We start from the raw sequence: 20823 nt of genomic DNA, 5'->3' as shown, positions 1-20823 counted from the left end.
AGGGCATTATGGTTAGCTACGAGCATGTGTACGGGCCTGGCAGTTACCATAGGTAGCCACCGTAGGTTAAGTCGACTACAGTTGTGATGTTTATTGAAGGTAGCTAACATAAACGCCATCGAGTAAGTATGACGATAAATAGCCAAGTTAGGTGACTTCGAGTACCGTTGTGAGTATAACAGGCTGTCAGATTAGGCTATAACCCATAGCTGAGTCCTTGTCTTTACCGGTCGCCATAAATATTGGTCGTTAAGATGTCACGCATAGTTGGAACCTGGTTTCTATCGTCCCGCATAGATACTGGCTTGGTGTTTTCTGTGGGTAGCAGGCAGGTACGGCAGTGAAGATCAGTGTTTAACACTGATTCCATGCTCTTCATGATGATATCAGTAGCAGATATATGTGATAGCGCGCACATTTTCGGGTATGACGGGCCATTGTTGGCAGTTAAATCAGGACACTTCGCATAGCTGAGGCCTACCGAACAGAGTCTTATATAGGCAAGAATAGGTATGTATGCACAAGGACACTGACTCAATTGATACGATTAATAGCCAAGTTAGATGACTTCGAGTACAGCTGTGAGTATAACAGGCTGTGAGATGTGGCTATTACGCATAGCTGGGGCCTTATTTTTACCGGTCGGCATATATATTGCACTAATGTTTACTGTAGCTAGCGAAGACAAGCGGGATCGCGTATAGTTAACGGTATACANTTGCACATAAACGCGGGCCTAGCAGTTACAACAGGTATTCGAGATGAGTGAATACCAGTAGAGATACGAGTACAAGAGGCCGTCGTTGCTCATTGGATTGGGCTGCCGCGCATATGTGGGGAACCGTAATCAGCGTCGCACATAGGCACCGATCCAGCAACTAAAATAGGTAGTCGAGGTGAGTGACGACTACCGCCATCGTGGTGACCGCTTCATGGTGGTCACCACCTGTAGAACGTCATAGTTATAATAGGAAAGATGCCCACAGCCATCTCGTAACACTGTATTATCTACAAGCTAGTTAGGCATATCTGGGAAAGGGGATCATCCACAGATGGTCCTCGCGCTGCCACTGCAAGTTTGTACTGTTATCTAACTTCATTGCACATATTGGAATATCAAATACATGAGGAACATGTGTGGTGAGCAGGTTCGTCGAAGAAAAATATTCCATTTGTTAAATCTAAGGTGTCTAAAGCAAACAAACGCCTACGACCGATCCTATAGGGTGGTATTTGCATTAAATACTCTTGAGATGTTACTTTATTCTTCAGGAACACCGAGGAACGCCAAAATAAGCTAAAGTGCGATTTCCTGTTTTATGTCGCGTAAACCGGCAAAAAGTCCAAATCGGCGATAGTCAATGACCTTGACGTTTCGCTCACTTCAACAAAATGCTGCGTGCAACATGTCACGGGAAGGTGCAAATTGATTAGACTAACTCCCCATTAAAATAGCAACTTCGAAAACCATATAGTTTCGGCGAACTCGGTTTGGGTGTGCCGATAGCCTGCGGCCGCACAAGCCAAGAAAAATTCAATTAAATGGTTGAAGCGCATAAACCAAGGAAGGATGAGCTGTCAGTGCAAGCGATAAAATGGCATGGAACAATTCAAATAATTTATTCCAGGAGATATCTGCTTCCCGCGTGAAATATTTTCAATTGGACGCTTACAAAATAAAAAATCTTGACGTCACGAAACGCATCCACGCACCTTAACATACCCATTGACCTGCACTTCAAGCAACCTTCTTCTGACTGCTCACATCACCACTTCCGATAAAAGTTTGGCAGGAACTCGACATTTGTGTTTTCGGAAAACTTGATTCAAAATTAATTATATGTAGTTAAGACTGTGTAGTAGTCTGGCTACCCAAAAAGTTAGTTTACCAGGTGTGTGGCAAAGAAATAAAAACAATAACGCTAGGTTGGGTATACAAAAATAGAGGTCAGACGGAACAGACTCACTAACAGTTGTTCTCTTCAAAATAGTTCGTCGTTGGCCCAGGTCAGCGAATAAACAATAATCCAATTATGGTGGTCCAGTCCAGGGGTCCTGAACAGTTCCCACATACAGTGGATCCCGAAGATAGTCTGAAACGTTTTGATAACAGAGTTAGCACACGAGACTCGCGAATGAACGCTGCAAGCGCGAGCGAAATCAGAAGAGAGAGTCGAAGCACGTGACCACGCTTGTATTCTGTGAAATTGTACAAGTGCGTGTTTTTGTAGTTTTTCGTATTCAAACAAAAAATGATTATCCAATTGATGAAATACGTAGTGTTATAATGGAAGTGAAACAAAGGTACAAAACGCCACAACTGTAGTCTTGGATATGTATATACGTCTAAGACTTATCGCAACCGGATCATCAAGTTGCTTTCATCCAAGTCACCCAAATTTGTGCGCTATATATGACTCAGCAAAAGCAGTAGCATCCAATGAATAAAAGCGCTAGCCGGGAAAGTAATTTCGACGTCGAAAAGAAGTCAGGTGACGTTGCCCGAACCAGCAGGCCTGCTCCCGAGCTTATCCCACTCGGCCACCTAGCCACGAGTGACTGTTGGTGCAAACCTCTGCTAAACAGCTAGGCCTCGTATATGGTGGGCGTATGTTTTGATATGGGTCACGTGACTAGGACCACCCAATCGTTTTCTTCAGTTTGGCTTGTGTATAAGTCGACTCACCCGGTCACCGGCGGTCGCGCGTATTGTGGTGTCATCCCCATTCTGATTGGCTGGAATATATGTGGCGTGGCGCCGAACCATTTTTGGATTTCCTTACACAAATCCTGTCGCCTGCAGCCTTTGGGAACTGGGTTACTGAGGTCTGTTTCTGAAAAGATAGCAAGCTATCTCTGATCATTTGCCTTCTATCAAGACACACAATCTTGTGTATTGGAAGGAGAGTTTTTCCGCAGATCTAGCCTAGGCCACATTGGTGGCGAATTCGTCAGCCAAATCCCGTCTGCGACACACGCACCAGGTCCGCCATGGTAGTTGCACTGAAGGACCCAAATTATTTCATTTGTGGCCAATAAATGGGATCGACGACACTGAATTACCAGTTAAAATAGGTGTGGCTTCCAACTTGTTCCACGCAATCTTGCTCCGAAGGGGGAATTCGAAACTGGTGGTTTCATCAGAATTATAGACTCTCGACATTGAGTGGTCAATGCGAATATTCAGATTTCGAATATCTTCCGCGATCTCGTCCATTTTTTGGAGCAGTTGTTCGTTCTGCTGAATCAATGCAGCGACTTCTGTGGTTTGGACAATGGGCGCAAAACAGGACAAAACAGGAAATACAGGGATCTCCGGGGAGCTGTCAACAGTGTACGGTGGCAGACGGTGTACCGTCTGCTGCGTCAAATATGCGGCTGGTAGGATGTGGACGGGACAGGCGTTGAATGCTGGGGCGCGCGATCGACAATTGGTACTGGGTACACGGGAAGGCTTATATCGTGGGCCTCAGGAGTCGAGTGGAATAAAGCGCGGGGAGGTGCCTGCGAGAAACTGGGGTAAGGCAGGAAGCGCGACGCCATCAACCGTGGTTTCTTCGGGAATGGGTTGATGGTCAGAGGGGAGCTACGTTCTCTGATGTTCCTAAAAGAAGTATCGACAACATGCACGGTAGTTTTCGACGCGGATAGTTCCAACACATCTGTGCGGTCACATTTGGCGTATACTGGAACTTCTCGTGGTCGCGTGCTTTTTTAAAATCATCTGAAATGTTAATGCAGTCAATGTGACATCTACCGTAAGTCTGAATATCTTCTCAAGTATGCTTCGTTGATCTAGCTGGTGACTCCCAATAAAGGCATGTGGCCTTATAAAAGTTCTTGGAGTGGAACCTTGGCCATGCAGCGCGGTTGCCATCAATCCATGAAGAACTGAGGACTACACACTGCCATACAACCAACCACTAACGGTGGTTGTTTCTAGGCTTATAGTCTAGTGAAGTTCTTTGAACAAGGCCTATGGCAGTGGTGTGGTGTCTACAGTGCACCGGGTAGCTACTCGATACCACTGGCAATATGAGTGTGTTCAGCAATATTAATCTATTTCCGGCTAATCTTCACGTGTAAGCCACTGGGAGTATTTCCAGGACAGCAGTTACGACACCATCGTTTTGTCGAGTTTCTCCACATAGCCTCTTCTGCACAGCGTTCCTCACGGCTTAGGTTCCGTCTATTCCTATGTAGACGATATGCTGGTCACCAGTGTTTGAGAGAACCAATATCTTTAACACTTGCCCCAACTGTTCTCCCCCTTTAGGCAACAGTACTGAGAATTTTGAACTGGACGAGATGGCCCCCAACTGGGGTGAGATGGCCCAAGTGCGCGAATTTGCTGACCGGAAGGTTCGTGGTTCGAATCCGACCTCCGCCACTCGACTTCCCCTGTCTAGGCTTGGGCAACCTGGCAGTATCCTAGCCCTCGTGCTTCCTTCGGGTGGCATGGCAGCTAGGCACCGGAAGGGTGCTACAGCTGAACGCTTTCTTTTTCTTTCATTTTGAACTGGACACCAGTTCCGTGTACTTACTGGGGCGTCGGATTAAATCAGTGGCGATGGAAACTCTACTGTTAAAGGTACAAACAGTTATTTCCTAACCAGTGCCGAGCGCATTTAAGCACGTGGGCAAATTATGTGGTCCAGCCAGCTGTTACCGATAGTTTGTCCTCAGTTATTACGCCACCATGCAAATACCTACCGATCCTTTGCAAGGTACGACCAAGGCTTTATTCTGTGCGTATGTGCGATGAGCCTTCTGACGTCCAAACTAAGTTACCTGTACCCTAGCCAACCTACACCATCACGATTTTAAAGCACCGTTGTAACCTACCACCTACGCACCCGGCGTGGCCTTAAAAATTTATTAGCAGTGTTCGTAGGTTGGTACAATTAGCCCGAAGTTGTAACCAGATGAAACTCACTATGGCGCTTTTGGCTATCCATAGTTTTAAAGACCTTACACGATGCCATATCCTTCGCCAGGTACAAAGCACCTAGAGTACAGCGCACAGCTTACGACTGACAAATGGCGTATCTAAGGTCCATCGAATGGCGTCACTGATGCGGTTACATTCCGTACAGTGGTCGATTTAGCTGGTGCTCAGTCTACTGACACTGAAACAGCGTTAATACATCGGTTCCTACTGCGTAGTGTCTGAATCGCTGCGCGGTCTCTCTTGCCTCGGATTCTTCGGTCAAGTTGGCCACCGGCCGTTTTCTATAGTGCAACGTTCGGAACCTGCCTTCGGCCTATCTTAAATACACACGTTTTGAAATGTACTATTATGAGGTCTAGGCGCCACTCAATGGGCAACCTGACAGTATCCAGCCCTAGTGCCCTCCGTTGACATGGCAGCTCGGAGCCGAAAGGGTGCTACAGCCGAACGACCAAGTACTATCATAACAGAAGCTTTCTGGGGCAGCCTGTGCACCGCGTCGATCAGGTTACTCTTTTACCGTCGAAAGATGATGTGCGCCTTTTCCCCTGACCTTTTTTTACGGGGTCGGGGACCGTCCTATCGCAAAATGGTCGCGCGAACAGTTGGAACGTTGGGTAACCCAGTTCGGTCGCCCGGTCATGGTACTTGCGAACGGTATTTCGCTGTTCGAACCTTCCTTCGACAATCTACTTAATATTCCGGTTCGGTGCGAGATGGCCCAAGTGGTAAGAGCGCGAATTTACTGACAGGAAGGTCCGTGGTTCGAATCCGACCTCCGCCTCTCGACTTCTGTCTAGGCTTGGGCAACCTGGCAGTATCCCAGCCCTCGTGCTTCCTTCGGGTGGCATGGCAGCTAGGCACCGGAAGGGTGCTACAGCTGAACGCTTTCTTTCTTTCATCTGGTTTGAAAACATTCGCACCACTCGGTAACCAAAGAAGTGATCACATCATCGGTAGCTCAGGGCGGCACTTTGTGCACATAACGATCCGTCATGGTTGAAGGTTTTGTCGTTGATCTAACTAAGCCTCGAACGTTTTAAAAGCCTGACAACATTTCCCTCTTATAGTTGATGTGCGCCTAGACGGCCTAGCAACTACGTTGATCATCTGAATGATCACATGTGCTAGCGAAACCGGCACAAACTCAAACTGAATACTCCTGTATACACCCCTGTAAATCATCATATCAGCTCTCGTGTATTTCAGAGAACAAGGCTCTAGGTGGCCTCAGGCTCCGGACTACCGTCACGAAAGCAGAAGAGGAGAATACTGGAGTTTTCTACATTCGTTCGACAAGCCCTTGGAAATCAGTTTAGTCGTCAGAAGCCACAAGGGCTTCCTTGTATCCAGCAAGGTAGATTACTTCGAATAACAACCCATTTGGATAGTTACTTATCACCAGGCCGTTGACAAAACGTGAACTGAATATTGAACCCCCCTTTCTCAGAATTGTTCGCGTCTATGCTTCCACTCAAGAGTCCTCACTTCCCTGGAACCGTCGATCTTTTATCGGCTGTTCAAAGACGTTGAATTCTTCAGTCAGTGTCTGACGCATTTGCGTCTACCTGGGAGTAGATCCTCCCGGACAACTTAAGTCGGCAATGGTGCCGCCTAAAAAGCGAGCATCTTAAGTCAACATCGTGGACAGAAACACCGGTTTTGGCACTGATGCCTTGCTCCCGGAGCGTTTGTTCACAAACATTGAGTACGCTGGTGCTAATGATCTTGGAGGGCGAGATGGCTCCTCGGTTAGCGCGCAAATTTACAGACCGGAAGGTCCATGGTTCGAACCCGACCTCTGCCCCTCGACTTCTCTTGCCTAGGCTTGAACAACCTAACAGTATCCCAGCCCTTGTGCTTTCTTCGGTTGGCGTGGCAGCTACGCGAGATGGCCCAAGTGGTTGGAGCGCGAATTTACTGACAGGACGGTCCGTGGTTCGAATCCGACCTTCACCACTCGACTTCCCCTGCCTAGGCTTGGGCAACCTGGCAGTATCGCAGCCCTCGTGCTTCCTTCGGGTGGCATGGCAGCTAGGCACCGGAAGGGTGCTACAGCTGAAGGCTTTCTTTCTTTTCTTGACTCTCAAGGGTAGATTGTACAGCGCCGTGACGTGGCCGTTGCGTGCGAGATTTTCGGATTACATTTGACCATCCATGCATCTGAAGCGTTCCGTGGGTTTGGTGGGAATACCAAACCAGAAATATTGAAGTGGACCAGAGATGTTTATCTGGGAAGTTCACTCTCCCCCGATAGACCAGTTAGCCACACTCTACGAATTACGTTGATTAGGCCATGCCCTTCTGATGTGAGGGTTGTCTGCCTTGTTCACCCATACCTGTGTCGGATGGAGAGCGCCCAGGGGCGATCAGTCCGTGACTTGACAACGAAGCCTGAAAGCCTTTACCAACTAAGTCAGTCGCGTTGGCATTTGCCGTCTCCATGGATGGGGACCGTGGGACGAGACAAACCAATGGTTAGTGACCCCAACAGATGGCGGCGTCACGCAGACAATGGCTGTTCTACCCATCGCTTTCACTGCGTAGCTCACTTCCTGTTATACTGGACATACAGGTCTACCTGTCTTCAATGCGCAGTTTGGGCCATGGCCTTCTACACGTTGCTTTCATTCCTTTATTCACCTAATTGTCAGTGATCAGCCGTAATGTGGAAAACTGAACCCAACTGACTGAACATACCGATCATGCGCCCGCGATGTGGCTCATTTGTCTGGCTTATTCGCAGATAGTTCTCATTCTAAAGCTATACTACATGTTTGTCTTGCACATAACCTGGAGGTGGACAGCTGGACCCATCCTATAGAAAGTTTTTTTTCAAATAGCCACTTTGAAGAACTTCTGGTCGTTTTTCTAATTTATGCTGACCACAAAGCTTCCACTTCAAACAACAATAGCCGTAACACTCACAGAGGAATACCAGAAGGCTCGCTAGTGGTGCAGTCATTCTGACGCGCCCCGAAAAACTAGGAACGTTGAGGTTACACCTCATAATATACGGATGATGATGGCAGTATGTTCCATGTGTATCAATTCATCATGAAATCTAATTACCCATTCATCGTTCTCACTGAGATCAAACAGGCACATCCGATGCCTTAAATGCTACTGAGGTTTCTATCTTCAATTCAATTCATCAGCGACAACCCTTGTACCATGATCACTGGAAAACGGGAATGTGGGGCATTCAGTTAAACCTTGAAGGCGACGGCATTTTTTTTCCGAAATTAGGTAGCTATATATTAAATGCGACAGTTTTGATGCACGAGGGCCACTGACTGCGACTGGGCCATTTCTGTCAGTGCCAATAGCCACTGGAAAGCGGCCGAGTAGTTTACACGCGTATATACATATTTTCACGGTATACTACATNATTCCTGAGGGTGCTTGCCCGTTTCAAAGAACGTGAAAAACCAACTACTATCATCGGACAACCTGTAGTTTTCTCTGTGATGTTAATGGTTTGCACCCTACTTTCTAGTTTCAGCTCTGGACCGTCTGAGCTCACCACCGTTTCGATCGTAGCTCCGGTATCGAGTCGACAATGTCGGTTTTTCATGACGAGATAGAGATTGAAGATATGGAATATGATGCAGAACTGGAGACTTACTTTTATCCCTGCCCCTGCGGGGACCGATTTCAAATCACAAGGGTAGGTTGCACATGTCGTAAAAAAACTCCACTTAGGAAGATTTACTCAGTGGCGATGACGTTGCCCAGTGCCCGAGTTGCTCTCTATTCATTCGAGTAATTTATGACGTGGTAAGCCCATACACATTATATCACTGATCATGTATTAATCGGGCACGTTGTGCATGCGCATTTGATCTGGATGGAGCCCGTGTAGGCCTCTGCTCACTATTTCCTTTGTTTTTCAGGATCAGTTACCAGGCTCTGAGGTTACCGCTCCGGTGGCGATCGCTGTTGCCTGACGATCATTGCAAGATCTATTTTGTGATACTTATTCAACATCTTATTTTCGGTAATTTAAGAGAACCTTATCTATGATGCCACTCATGTACAACTTCGAATAGCATTTTCTGGCTGCTATGAAGTAATAAAACGTGATATGGATCTCGGTTTATTACTTTCCGTATAGGCATAGCACATTAAGGAATCGTCTGCGGACAGAATTTCCAGAAGCACATCCATTGTAACGTTCCGCCAGCACTGAAATCTTGCGGACGGATTGTGGTCAAATTATTTGGGGCAACTTGTTGCCATCGCAGTTTAGGCTTTTTCATACCCAAAGTTAACACCTACTCTAGGTAGCTGATCGGATTCTATACATTCTTCATTGTGACAAAGCCCGGTACATGGCGTAGGCCCATGTCGGACGTTAGCACCACCTTGCGAATGAAGGTTTAACTCACGGGTGCCCAATTTACCGTTCAAGTACGAAATAAGAGTGAGTGGAAAAGAGGGACTCCTAAGTTATGAGCCAGAAAGTGCGGCACGGACAATGGCCTGCCAGTGTTCATCAAGATCTTCTGTCGTATAGAGTTTTTGGATCAACTCAATGAAGACTTCTACTGTATACGCCACGATTTAGAGTTCCGCTGCAAAAAGTGACCTTGCTTCCAGCCGCAACCACCCCGGGATTATGTTGCATCAAGATGTGGCCACAATTGTGAGACTCCAATAAGTTCAATTTGTTGCTTGCTTTCTGTCCACCACCTCAGCTGAGTGCATGAAGTGGCTCCGGAAACCACAGAACAGTGACTGTACGGTAGCTCAAGAAAAATTTAGTGTGCAACATGAAAGCCAGTATTACTGTTGCAGAGGCGATGCCACTCAATTATCCATTGGGACAAACATGTATAGGGCTAATCAGTTCACACCAATGGATACCATGTGGTTTAACACGTATGTATGGAAACTTTGTCAAAGGCACAAATCGGACAAGCTTGGCACCAGAAACGAAGTGTCTGCGTGACATGCATTTTATAGGTACGAGTTCACTACCTCATTCGATATGTATGGCCCAATATATCCTGATGAACAGTACAAAGGGGATGACAGGAAGCAGTAAAATGTTCGCATTGAATAGTCAAGATCATTGAAAGTTAGGGGCTGACAAGTGCGAGATAATATCACAAAGCTGTTTGCGGAAAGCATTGCAGGAGAAATGTTCCACAACTCTGCGGTGTGCCATTTTTCCCATCCTGGACACCAGACTGGGGTCGTTGAGAAACCTAACACCAAAAGGATTGGAAGAAACAGCGGAAAAGTTAAAAGCACATGATGTTTCAGAGTGAGGATGAGTGCACCTAATGAGGACATATAAGTGACCTTACAGTACTGAGTATCTAATCCCCTCGCGCGCTACGGCCGCAGAGTTGCGTTGGTACAGTATTTCACGTCTCATTTCAGCATTACAAGTTACAAAACAAGCGCTGTAATTGAGTAGGCTCGAGATGGCAATGTAGGTACACCTGTTTACGGAAGAATGTCCAAATGAAGGCGTGAAAGGAATTATAGATCATTGAAGCCAAGTGATGCTAAGAACGGTTTCGTGTACCGTTGAAGTGAGAATTTCGCGACTTATGAGCTGGTTGCCATTGTAAAGCTTAGATACAGTTAGTCGTCTCCTAACAGAAATCAGTATGATCAGCCAGTCCTGACACTAACCCAGACATTTCCGTAGTTCCTATCCAGTTTTCGTTGCCAAAAAGTTTGTGCTTCGTAGCTATTCTATCTCAGTGAGTGTTCCAGGAGGAAGACGGCTGGACTAGCTGGAAATCGGGCCTGCATTATCAAAAGAGATCTAACAAGCTGCCCACATGACCCAGAAGCGACCAACTGCAGTGATTCCTATCTTAATGACCATACCCATTTACTTCTGGCACGCCAGAGGAATATCGTCGACGCTAGAATACCAGTGACCTGGTATATCGTCTCTCCTCCATACACTTATTTGGACGAGTGTTACTTTTGAATGAACCTTTCAGGTGGACGATCTTTTGCGTTACACGACAGTAGGTACGCGTCCATCGTTGTCCAGTAGATAATCCTCTGTTGACCGTTGCGCAGTTCGCGCGCACTGTAACTGTGGAGAGCGTTGTGCGGCAGACACCTGTAAAGCGTGATGCGCGCCAGCTGACAGTTCGCCTTCTGTAACTCTGGGTCCGCACGCGGTGGTCCTTCGGGAGCCGAATCCGTCCTCGGATTCCTCTGCACAATTTCGCTGGTCCAGCCAAATTGATCAACTATATTCACATATCGTCTAGTTTCGTAGTCTATAGCCCTACGAATTTCTACAATTTACCATTATTGATCGTGCGTTCTTTATATTGCTCCGTACAACTTTGTTTTGCATAGCCATAGCTGTCGACCTTACTGTCTCGTGCACTGTTTATCAGCCCCGCTGTTTGTATGAACACCGAAATCCCAACTACAAACGTTCACAACATAGATTGACCTACTGACCTCTCTTCCAACTTCGGACCTGCGTAAGACTGGGAGTAGCAGATATCTCTGCGAAATCTCGCACACTTTCCGATCCTGCATAACTGTTGTCCCGAAGTTGTCCAAAAGTAGTAAATTAGACAAGCAAGGAGAAGATCGCGCAAACTGAGCTGACTAGACGGTCGCCCTGCTAACCGACCAAACACTGATAAATGATTCTGCGACATTACAAAATAGTCCTGTGGTGGGAGAAGACACTGTTGTGCTGGAAGAAGCAAAGATCGGTTGACCTGAGAAGATTCGCTTTGACTTGTTCAACCTTCTGCCGTACCCTTACAGCTCGTTTTTTTCCTGTAGAGCGCCAATATTTACAAGCGAATGGCACCCGTGAGACACAAGTGATCCTAGCAACGTGTGAAGTTAAAAAGAGGACCAATACATTACGCTCCAGAACGAAGTGTCGTAAGAAATGGTACAGACTCCAAATTCTTAAACGGAATCTCAGCGAATCGAGTACTACAATCGAGCGGGATTTGTCGTTCTATCATGTGATGAAAAACAGTTACGGAAACTACATGTATTTTGGTTAACCATTACCAAATTACTAATCACGAGAAAGCGGTGTTTCTCGGTCTTGGCGAATAGTGCTAACCATATGGTTAAAGAGAATTTGGTCAACAATCAGAAACGGTATACACGTCATATTCAAGGTAGACTAGGGAGTACATCAAGTTTTTTTGAACACAATGAATGCCGGAATAAGCTGATCGCAGCAGCCTCTGTAAATTGAAGACCATGTGAGTCATAATGACTAGACAATATAGCTGGGGTCAAACAAACCCGGTGGTCTGTGGTCAAAAGATGGTTACCGATCGTAAACAGGTAAGGATCCTGGTTTTCAGTCCGTTGTTCGGTTCGGGACTATAAGGAAACGTGCTCCTTCATAGCACTAAGACACCATATGTTCTTCCAATGTGACCTCTGCAGTTACATGTGAGGTTATGTACACAGTGAAATTTTGACCTAATAAGTTTGCCTCCCTTAATCGGGAGGAGCGATAACTCTTGAGTCAGAGATAGAACCGGATTCTCGCAGTACTGTGTGCCTTTTTCAGCGTTGATATTGGGCGCTGGGTTGTTTGAGCAGCTGTCTTCAGTCTCTTCAGTGCGTACGATCCTTTAGGATAAGTTATAACAATAATATAGTGCGCTTGGCCCACACTGCTACATCACTCGCCTATACACAAGGGTGCACAGAATTAGTCAGATTTCCAATGGAAAAACAAAGGGAATTATGGCGGGGTCCAAACATGTTACAGTTCGGTACAGTTTTCCAATATGGGAACAATTCACAGTGGAAGAATGCCACAAGTCAGATCAGATGAGCAAGAGCTTACCTAGCCAGTTGAACCGCAAAACAACCGGGAAGACGAGCCTCCGGTTCTGCGCGACACAAGAACCCAGTGGATCCATCTAAGACTGTTTCACGGGGACCACCAGAGTCCAGTGCGATTACGGGTCGGTAGAGAAACATGGCTTCCACTGGTACTATTCCGAAGTGCTCTCTGTCCGGTGTATACAAAACAGCATCGCTAGATGAGATCAGTAGCGTCTTCACTTCAGATGGACAAGAACGGACGAAAGTTACATGGTCTCCGATCTGTAGTTTGGGGTGTGGAAGACGAACCGACGGCAGAAAGGGTACTCAAAGTTTTCGAGGGCAAAGGAGCGCTATACTTGATAAAACAGGATTTAACGTGCATCAGGATAAAAAGACTGACTCCTGATTCCCAAAAATTTCCTTTTGTGATTTTCTCACAAATACTGAGCAAGAGCTAATTGGGCAGGAAGGCCTACATGCCTTGAAAGGTGCTCTCAAGGTCACAGACTGACGGAATATTAGTTTCCATGTGCTGCAATAAAAATGCGATTAACGTGTTCGAATAAATAAGGTGCTGATCCACCTTTACTGAACTAAGCCCAATCCCCTGAACTACAGTGTCGAATTTAGTTTGGCCACTTCCATCTAATGCGAATCGATCCCTCTGCTAAAACAGCATCAGAAGGCATCAGGAAATGCTAAAAAAGATAGGTGTCAACATAAATCGACATTTACAGGTAAGACGTTCTGTCGTGGTTAGTCGGAAATTAGTTCCAGAGTAGACGGAGTGCTAACGCATTTCACAGAGCCAAAAAGGAAGTGATTGAGATTCAGGTATGCTTCTATACATTCTGCTATTTCATTTACCGCAAGCTGTGTTCGTCCTGAAAGGGTGGTATACACTAGTAGCAGTCGCTTGGCTATTTCTGAAGAGTCCCCTTTTAGCACATTCGTATATAATGAATTGAAATCGAAACCTACAGCAATGTCGTCTGGTTGCTACTTTGTTGGCAAAGTCATATGAATTCTCAATACAAGTGCTAGACTGCCCGTTGAAGGGTTTTAAAATACCTGCCAAGAATCTGGCCAACTCATGGGGTGGGAAACCTATTCCGTCTACTATTAGTCTCACCTCAAAATCTGGTTTACGGATTTTCGGTAGGCCATGAAGCCGTGGTTGGATTGCACTTTTGGAGTACAATCGATACCAATTACCTTGCCCTAAGTGGTTTATCACGGACCGCAAGTTTAGCTTTACTCCTATTCATTATGGGTGTTTTATTCCCACATCGATGTGCCGGTAGGGACACTCAGCCAGGTGTTGCTTGACCTGTAGGCAATCATTCTTGTTCATGACCACAGTGGTCTTACTTTTACCCGCTTTTGTGATCACTATGTGGTTCACCTGTTTTATGGTGTTCAACGCTCTTCGCTCTGTTGGCGTAATATTTGGAGCTCATGGCTACTGGGACTTAAGGAGTGTGACCAGCTGTATGTCTCCGCCTCCATTAGCGGAAGATTGTGAAACACGTATTCATCGCTTGGAATTATCTCTTCCGCCCTTATCACCGCTTCGCTTACTGCAAAACCCAATCCCTTCTCTAACAGACAACACTCTGCCTCACTTGGCGGTCTGTTTGAAAATAACTTTTCGAACAAATCCGTAAATCCGGCTGACACGTGTTGCTGTGCGGTCACCAGGACTAATCATGACCTGAATTCCACTTAACATCACCCACCTTCCCTCCCCCCAACTAAATTGTCCCAACACTCAGAAGCTCACAAAGACCAACGAAATCTACCAATGGCATTCGCGGTGAATCCACCCTGAAGTGGAAGATTAAGGAACCAAGCCCGATCGGAACTAATTTGAAATCCCCAAAACCCATCAACGCAATATTTTGAGAACCAAACCAACCGACAAGAGCCGTTAATTGACACTTAACACTGATCTGGTGCGTTAATATAAGGATGCCTTACTGATTGGTTCTCCGTCTGCCTTAAAACCTGGCCAACTTGGTGATCTGGATAATAAAATAATAAAACCGGATAAAACCATTAGTTACTTTACACTGTGGCAAATAAAACAAGATTTGGAAGACAAACAAATGAAGAATAGAGGAGATTCAGTGTACATTCTCGCTCCGGCCGTTAAAAGGCTGCTCTGTTGTTCACTTGCGCGGAATGGTCTAGGTTCATACGGATCAACACGTAACTTACCTCTGCGCTGGAGATACAGGCTCGTCAAAAGGTATTCCCAACTCCACTGAAACTTGTTTATGACTGAAAGCTCTTATTCTAGAGAACTAGATACTAAGCTTCCTATCCCTATATCGTGTCGGGAAAACCGTACAATAATCATGAGCGAGGTAATCTCATGAACTACGCTCGATACGGTGTCAAAGGGTTAATCAAGATAAAAGGTACACGTAAGATTTCCGACCATGAAGGTGTACGCGAAGTGTATGTTCCATCATGATGCGGTCATATATGGACCTTATAATATTAGTTCAGTAGGCTGAATGATTCGCCGTTGAATTATTTATGACATTAATGGAATCCGAATAAACTATTTTTCAACAGTCACCTATATGAACAGTGAAAGCCATAAATTTGGCTCTGGGATGGGATGAGCACGGAAGATACGCGGAACCTCTGTGGTCAGACTATGCCCTTCTTGTAAGCAACTCATGGAATGCAGCCTACCTCCAGCAACACAAATAGATTTGGGACCAAGCGATTTTGATTATCGGGAGCGCACTGTCTTGGAAACAACTCTGTTCATGGCTCCCTTAAATAGTGACTGCATGGAAACCAGACCTGCAGCTCTTTGCTCAGTAATAAACTTACTTATTCTTTACCAAACCTCTCTCTAAGTGCAGGCTACTGTAAACAGGTTCTCACCTTGAGTTCGTCTGCTAATGCGGTCAATTCTTTATGATATTCAACATTTTCTGCAACACGTGTATCGTAGCCTCCGGCCAACACCAAGTGCACGTCGGAGGGTTTCGCATGACCTGACTTGTCCGAATCCACTAACTCGTCCCAATGGATGAACAAATGGCCTGTGGGGAAACTCGTTGCCAATGGAAAAAAAAACGCCTGTGGGGAAAATAAGGATAGATGAAAACATAAGAGTTGCGTTTGCATCTATCAGGACTCAGATGCGCGCTCAAAACAAAACAGCTAGGTGGCGCTTCATCCCATGTTTGCATACAGTAAGCACCGAATTTTTCTTTCGAGCCATGTTCTCTTCGGTAACAGCTTTTAATTGACCCAACCCCATGAACGTCATTTTCGGAAAATACACGTGCTCCAGATTGGAGGAATATGGTTCATCTTAAGTGATGTACTGACCTCGCTACTCCAGCCAAAACTCCATGAAATGCGAAATCAGCTCCACCAGACCACTCGAGACGGATGGCGGAAACTATCATCCCAAGATAAATTGCCTACGCCCAGATCAGTTCGTAAAAATCCAACTTCCAGTTTAGATGATGAGAGAACCTGGCACTCGACAGAGAAGGCTGGAGAGCGGCTAGATACACAATGCTGAAAAAAGCAAGACCTCAGGAAAAGGCACAAAGTCCGCCTCGACCACGTGGACTTGCACAACTTGCGAATGCACAAACATACCGGCCTACTGGATAGGGGTAAGCTTACTCCAATTTCAATGACTAACAGCCGGACTCTCATCTTAAAGATGACGTCATTAGCCGCACGGCTAATAGGACAGCACTGAGTTATCCACTAATATCTTGAGAGTGCACTAATAAGCAGGGTATTTGTGCAGTATTATGACGGAGGTGGGGTGCTACGTTGAAATTTGAAGAAATTGAGATGAAGACGGTACCTCCAAATGAACATGATAAATATATACCCCATTCTCACTCCACTCAACTTCACTCTACTCAGGTAAACATCAGTGTCACGACAACGAAGCACATACAGTAAGATGGCTCCTGCCTCTAGTTTCCTTAGGTGAGAACATTTGGATAACTGAAGTTGAATTGCTCTCTTTTCCGACGAAGTATCGCTTGAGACAGCTACACACCGAAGGTGATAGCGCAGAAGAGGAGCTTTTAGATCATATCCACTCCTCGTCCCAACTTTGTGTTTGGAATCTTTCAGCTGTAGCACTCTTCCGGTGCCTAATTGCCATGCCACTTGAAGGAGGGACAAGTGATGGGACACTGCCAGGTTGCTCTTCAGACAGGGGAAGTCGAGATGGGTTCGAACCACGGACCTTCCAATCAGTAAATTCGCGTCCTAACCACTGAACCATCTCGTGTTTGGAGCTAAGTAGGGAAAGGGTAATCAACATCGCAGCTGCATCTAGTGGACGGAAACTACCGTACCTCATTGCCAAGTAGACTTACAACCTGTGTACCAATTCTTCTCTGCACATGGATTACACAATGGATCTTAGCTCGCTGAGGTTATGGAATTTCACCCCCAAAATAATAGTAGACAACCGAAATAAATACATTGCCCCAAAGATTGAAAGACGGAGGAGAATTCGATTATAAACGCTTGACTTGTCGAAAAAAGCATACGACCGTATGAACATTCCATGTGCTGTCCTTGATGATGATGATGATGTGACAGAGACTTGGCAGGGAATTTTGATAATGAAAAATTCTCGGTGAAAATTTAAAAACTTGATAAAACTAATCGCCAAATATTTTTCATGCTTATTACTTATAATATTAACGGACAAAAACAAAAAGTAAACAAAGTGGCAGAATTACTCAAAGCAAACAGCGCCAAGGAGAGATTCTTCTTGCGTTCGTAACGGTTGATTGAAACGAATACGAACCGGGCCGATTTGGGGATAATATGACCGGGTAATGCATTGCGACATGACTGTCGGCAATTGGACAAACCATTGGGATCGTCGAAGTCAACAACTGCTGAAGGAAGTCGCAAGCTGTCTGTGTTCGCCACGGGGTATAGAACCTCCAACTCGGACTTGGCCAGTGACGGAAATGTCTGCCGAACAACGCCAGCTGGAAGATGGACAGAAGAATTAACATTGTCGGAAAAACGCGTAGAAGATTCTGTCACAATAATCAAAATGAAAAGTTGAGCAGTGGTTCTCAATCACTCGTGCACTATGTGCCCTTTTTACCATACGTTCAAAAGTAGTGTGAAGTGCGACTGGGAGCACAACAGTTTTCGCCAATTCTGGTAGGTGGAGGTTGGTTTTTGACCCCAACACCGTGATACACGGCTGAGTGCTACCATCGATACATCACAGTGACCTGACTCACACGATGCATTAACACAAATAACAAGAGTGCACTGACCACTATTTTGGTCACTTTTGCTTGCACAGCGCACACCGGGAAAGAAGGTTGTGAGTGACACCTGAGCAAAAAATCTTACTCTGGAATTACGGGCACATTTACACCAAACTCAACTGACCATCACTGAGTTCCCAGACGGGTTGTGAGTGACACCTGAGCAAAAAATCTTACTCTGGAATTACGGGCACATTTACACCAAACTCAACTGACCATCACTGAGTTCCCAGACGCGCTTTAGTGTTGTAAAAGTTCAACCTGTGCAAAATGTGGAGTGACGGGTTCCAAACATAAATCAATACGATCACTTAACTTTACAGCCTTTCCGTATTGATTTCTAATTCCCCACGTTACTTACAAGAATGGCAAGAGATTCAAGATTTTCCGCCGAAAGATTCGAATTTCCCTGCTATTTAGAGAGGTCCAGAGAATAAACAAGACAAACAACCTATTATCTATCATTAGTATCGGGGAAATACCACGCCTAACTTACAGGAGACTGCTGCTATAAGCAATTGAGGTGGGTTGACGGCTACCTCGATAACTAAACAGACATGGCCAGGCTCAACACTGAATAATCACACTCCTCATACATTTCAGATAGCACTTGGCAATATCCGTAGTTTTGAACAGTAACATTTATTCAGCCTGCCACCTCTGTTTCTACTCTATACGATGTTTACAGAGGCCTACATTTGCGGTGGTTTTGACCTCGATTACCAGAATCAATCCTTCTTTTCTATCTTCCGTTGGACCTAACGTGACACTTGGACACCATAATTCTGATTTATGTGGCTAAAATACGGTCTTCCGGCAGCTAATACTTATTTCGCGATATTTCCATTACTTGATCACATAATTAATAATTACGACAGATGGATCGTGGGTATTACCACCAAGCTGAATAGGGTTTGGCACTTGTAGTTCCAGTATACGGAAGTGTAGTCGAATATTCCTCTTGGGTGGTCCACAACTTTTGTTTCCGTAGGTTTCTCACCCAATGTTTACCGTACACTACCTCGTGTCAAGTCAGTTGACATAAAGCTGCACTGTACATGCTTGCCAGTCGTACACCCTCAATTAGGTTCACGCTACGAGACCGGACAGGTTTTACCACCTCGGCCAACGGTAGCTGTAATGTGGGTCTCAGTCGATGTCTCAACACTTGCACATGTTCTAGGTCTAATTTGCATTCAATACCAAGTGCGTACACTGCTTGATTTTAATCTTTCTCTTGGGTGGCTGTTTATGCACCGTTTGTGCTCATCGATTCCAGCGTGCAATTCTCTGGCCGTTTGACCCAGACTAACCATTGTTACATTTTATTCTGTACACACAGATCCGGGTCGTATCAACCGAAAAGCGATCCTTCATTTACACCAATACTGGGTGTCACTCGAAGATTCAAAACCATTCGGCTAATCTTGCCACTAACTATGTGTTTTGCGGCCGAAAGCTGCCACCTTGACGTGGTAGTCGGACTTGAGTGCTGCAGTGATCCCGCGGGCTACATTGGCTAGAACGTCGTTCCACGAGGTGCAACCATACCAGTAAGGCAAGAGGGGAACAATAAGACCAAGAGCAGCGAGGCTCTCCGTTGCCTGTGCGACGAGCGTGGACTCCGAATTNGTGGCAGAGATGGTTTGAAAGTATGAAGCCGTTGGGCGAACTAAAGATACCCCGTTGCGTACAACCTGCTCACATTTATGATGCAAATGTAGACTTGCATATGCTCAGTGACACCTCTGAAGTGGGGTATGGTGTGGTTGGGTATTGTCGCTGGTGCGTCGAACCCGAGAAATTCACGTGCATTCTGATATATGCCAAGTCTAGAGTGGCACCTTTGAAATCTGTAACAGTGCCGAGGCTTGAGTTGAATGCCGCGCGACTAGCCGCAAGGGTGGCGGAAGAACTGCGGAAAGAAGCAGGATTTGCGTTCATAAGAACAACTTACTGGACAGATTCAACTATAGTGCTTCACTATATACGGAACATTGCCACTCGCTACAGTACCTTCGTGACAAACAGAATCTCTACAATTCATCAGTTGTCGTCACCCGGTGATTGGCGTCACGTAATGAGCGAGGATAATCCGTCAGAACTAGCCTCTAGAGAAGTAAGCTCTCTGACTGCTCTTCGATATTGGTTCAAGGGGCCGGCCTTTCTGGAAGCGTCCGAGGCCCAGTGGCCACGCTACGAACCAAATTTCATACCAGAAGGAATAGAATTGAAGATGAAACGTGCTTCGGTCAACGTGACCGCTGCTTCGGAACCAACTGGGTTGCATCTTTTAATGGAAAGGCGTTCCGATTGGTCTAAACTTCTACGATCTGTGGTATGGTTGACAAGATTTAAAACATACCTGAGAATGATGGCAAGCTGCTCAACTGAATCCTCACTGAACACTGGAGGATCGAAACTCGCAGAAGTGAGGCAATCTGAGCGTGATATTATTCGCATGGTTCAGAAGATGGTGTACCCACAAATCATGTTGAAATTAGAACGCACCGGTAAGGTTGACGAACGAAGTGTACGCAACCACAAACCAATACGCTTATATCCGATATTGCTAGATGGCTTGCTATGTGTGGGAGGTAGGTTGGATAACCTTTTGTGGCCGCATGTTGCTAAACACCTTATCACACTACCCCCTGAAGAATAACGTCACCAGGTTGGTGGCTTGGAACGCTCACGTGCTGAATGGGCATTGTGGACTACCGCATACGTTAGCCGAATTGCGCCAAAGAGTTCAGGGAGTAT

At 45.8% G+C, this 20823-nt stretch overlaps 2 protein-coding genes across 2 annotated transcripts; one reads left to right on the top strand and one right to left on the bottom strand.

Moving 5' to 3' along the window:
* Positions 1–8513: 8513 nt before the first annotated feature.
* T265_04789 (hypothetical protein) lies at positions 8514–9044 on the top strand (the record flags this gene model as incomplete). Its single annotated transcript, XM_009169627.1, has 3 exons — positions 8514–8621; positions 8657–8731; positions 8848–9044. The coding sequence occupies 3 exons, from the start codon at positions 8514–8516 to the stop codon at positions 8899–8901; spliced, it is 237 nt and encodes a 78-aa protein (XP_009167891.1).
* Positions 9045–9698: 654 nt separating this feature from the next.
* Positions 9699–18702, bottom strand: T265_04788 (hypothetical protein; the record flags this gene model as incomplete). Its single annotated transcript, XM_009169626.1, has 5 exons — positions 9699–10164; positions 12774–13036; positions 15662–15822; positions 17509–17817; positions 18648–18702. The coding sequence occupies 5 exons, from the start codon at positions 18700–18702 to the stop codon at positions 10026–10028; spliced, it is 927 nt and encodes a 308-aa protein (XP_009167890.1).
* Positions 18703–20823: the final 2121 nt, after the last annotated feature.

The sequence above is a fragment of the Opisthorchis viverrini genome, assembly GCF_000715545.1.
Source record: "Opisthorchis viverrini unplaced genomic scaffold opera_v5_83, whole genome shotgun sequence".
Lineage (NCBI taxonomy): Eukaryota > Metazoa > Platyhelminthes > Trematoda > Opisthorchiida > Opisthorchiidae > Opisthorchis > Opisthorchis viverrini.
Note: the sequence above shows the minus strand (reverse complement) of the source record. Positions and strands in the feature narration are given on the sequence as shown.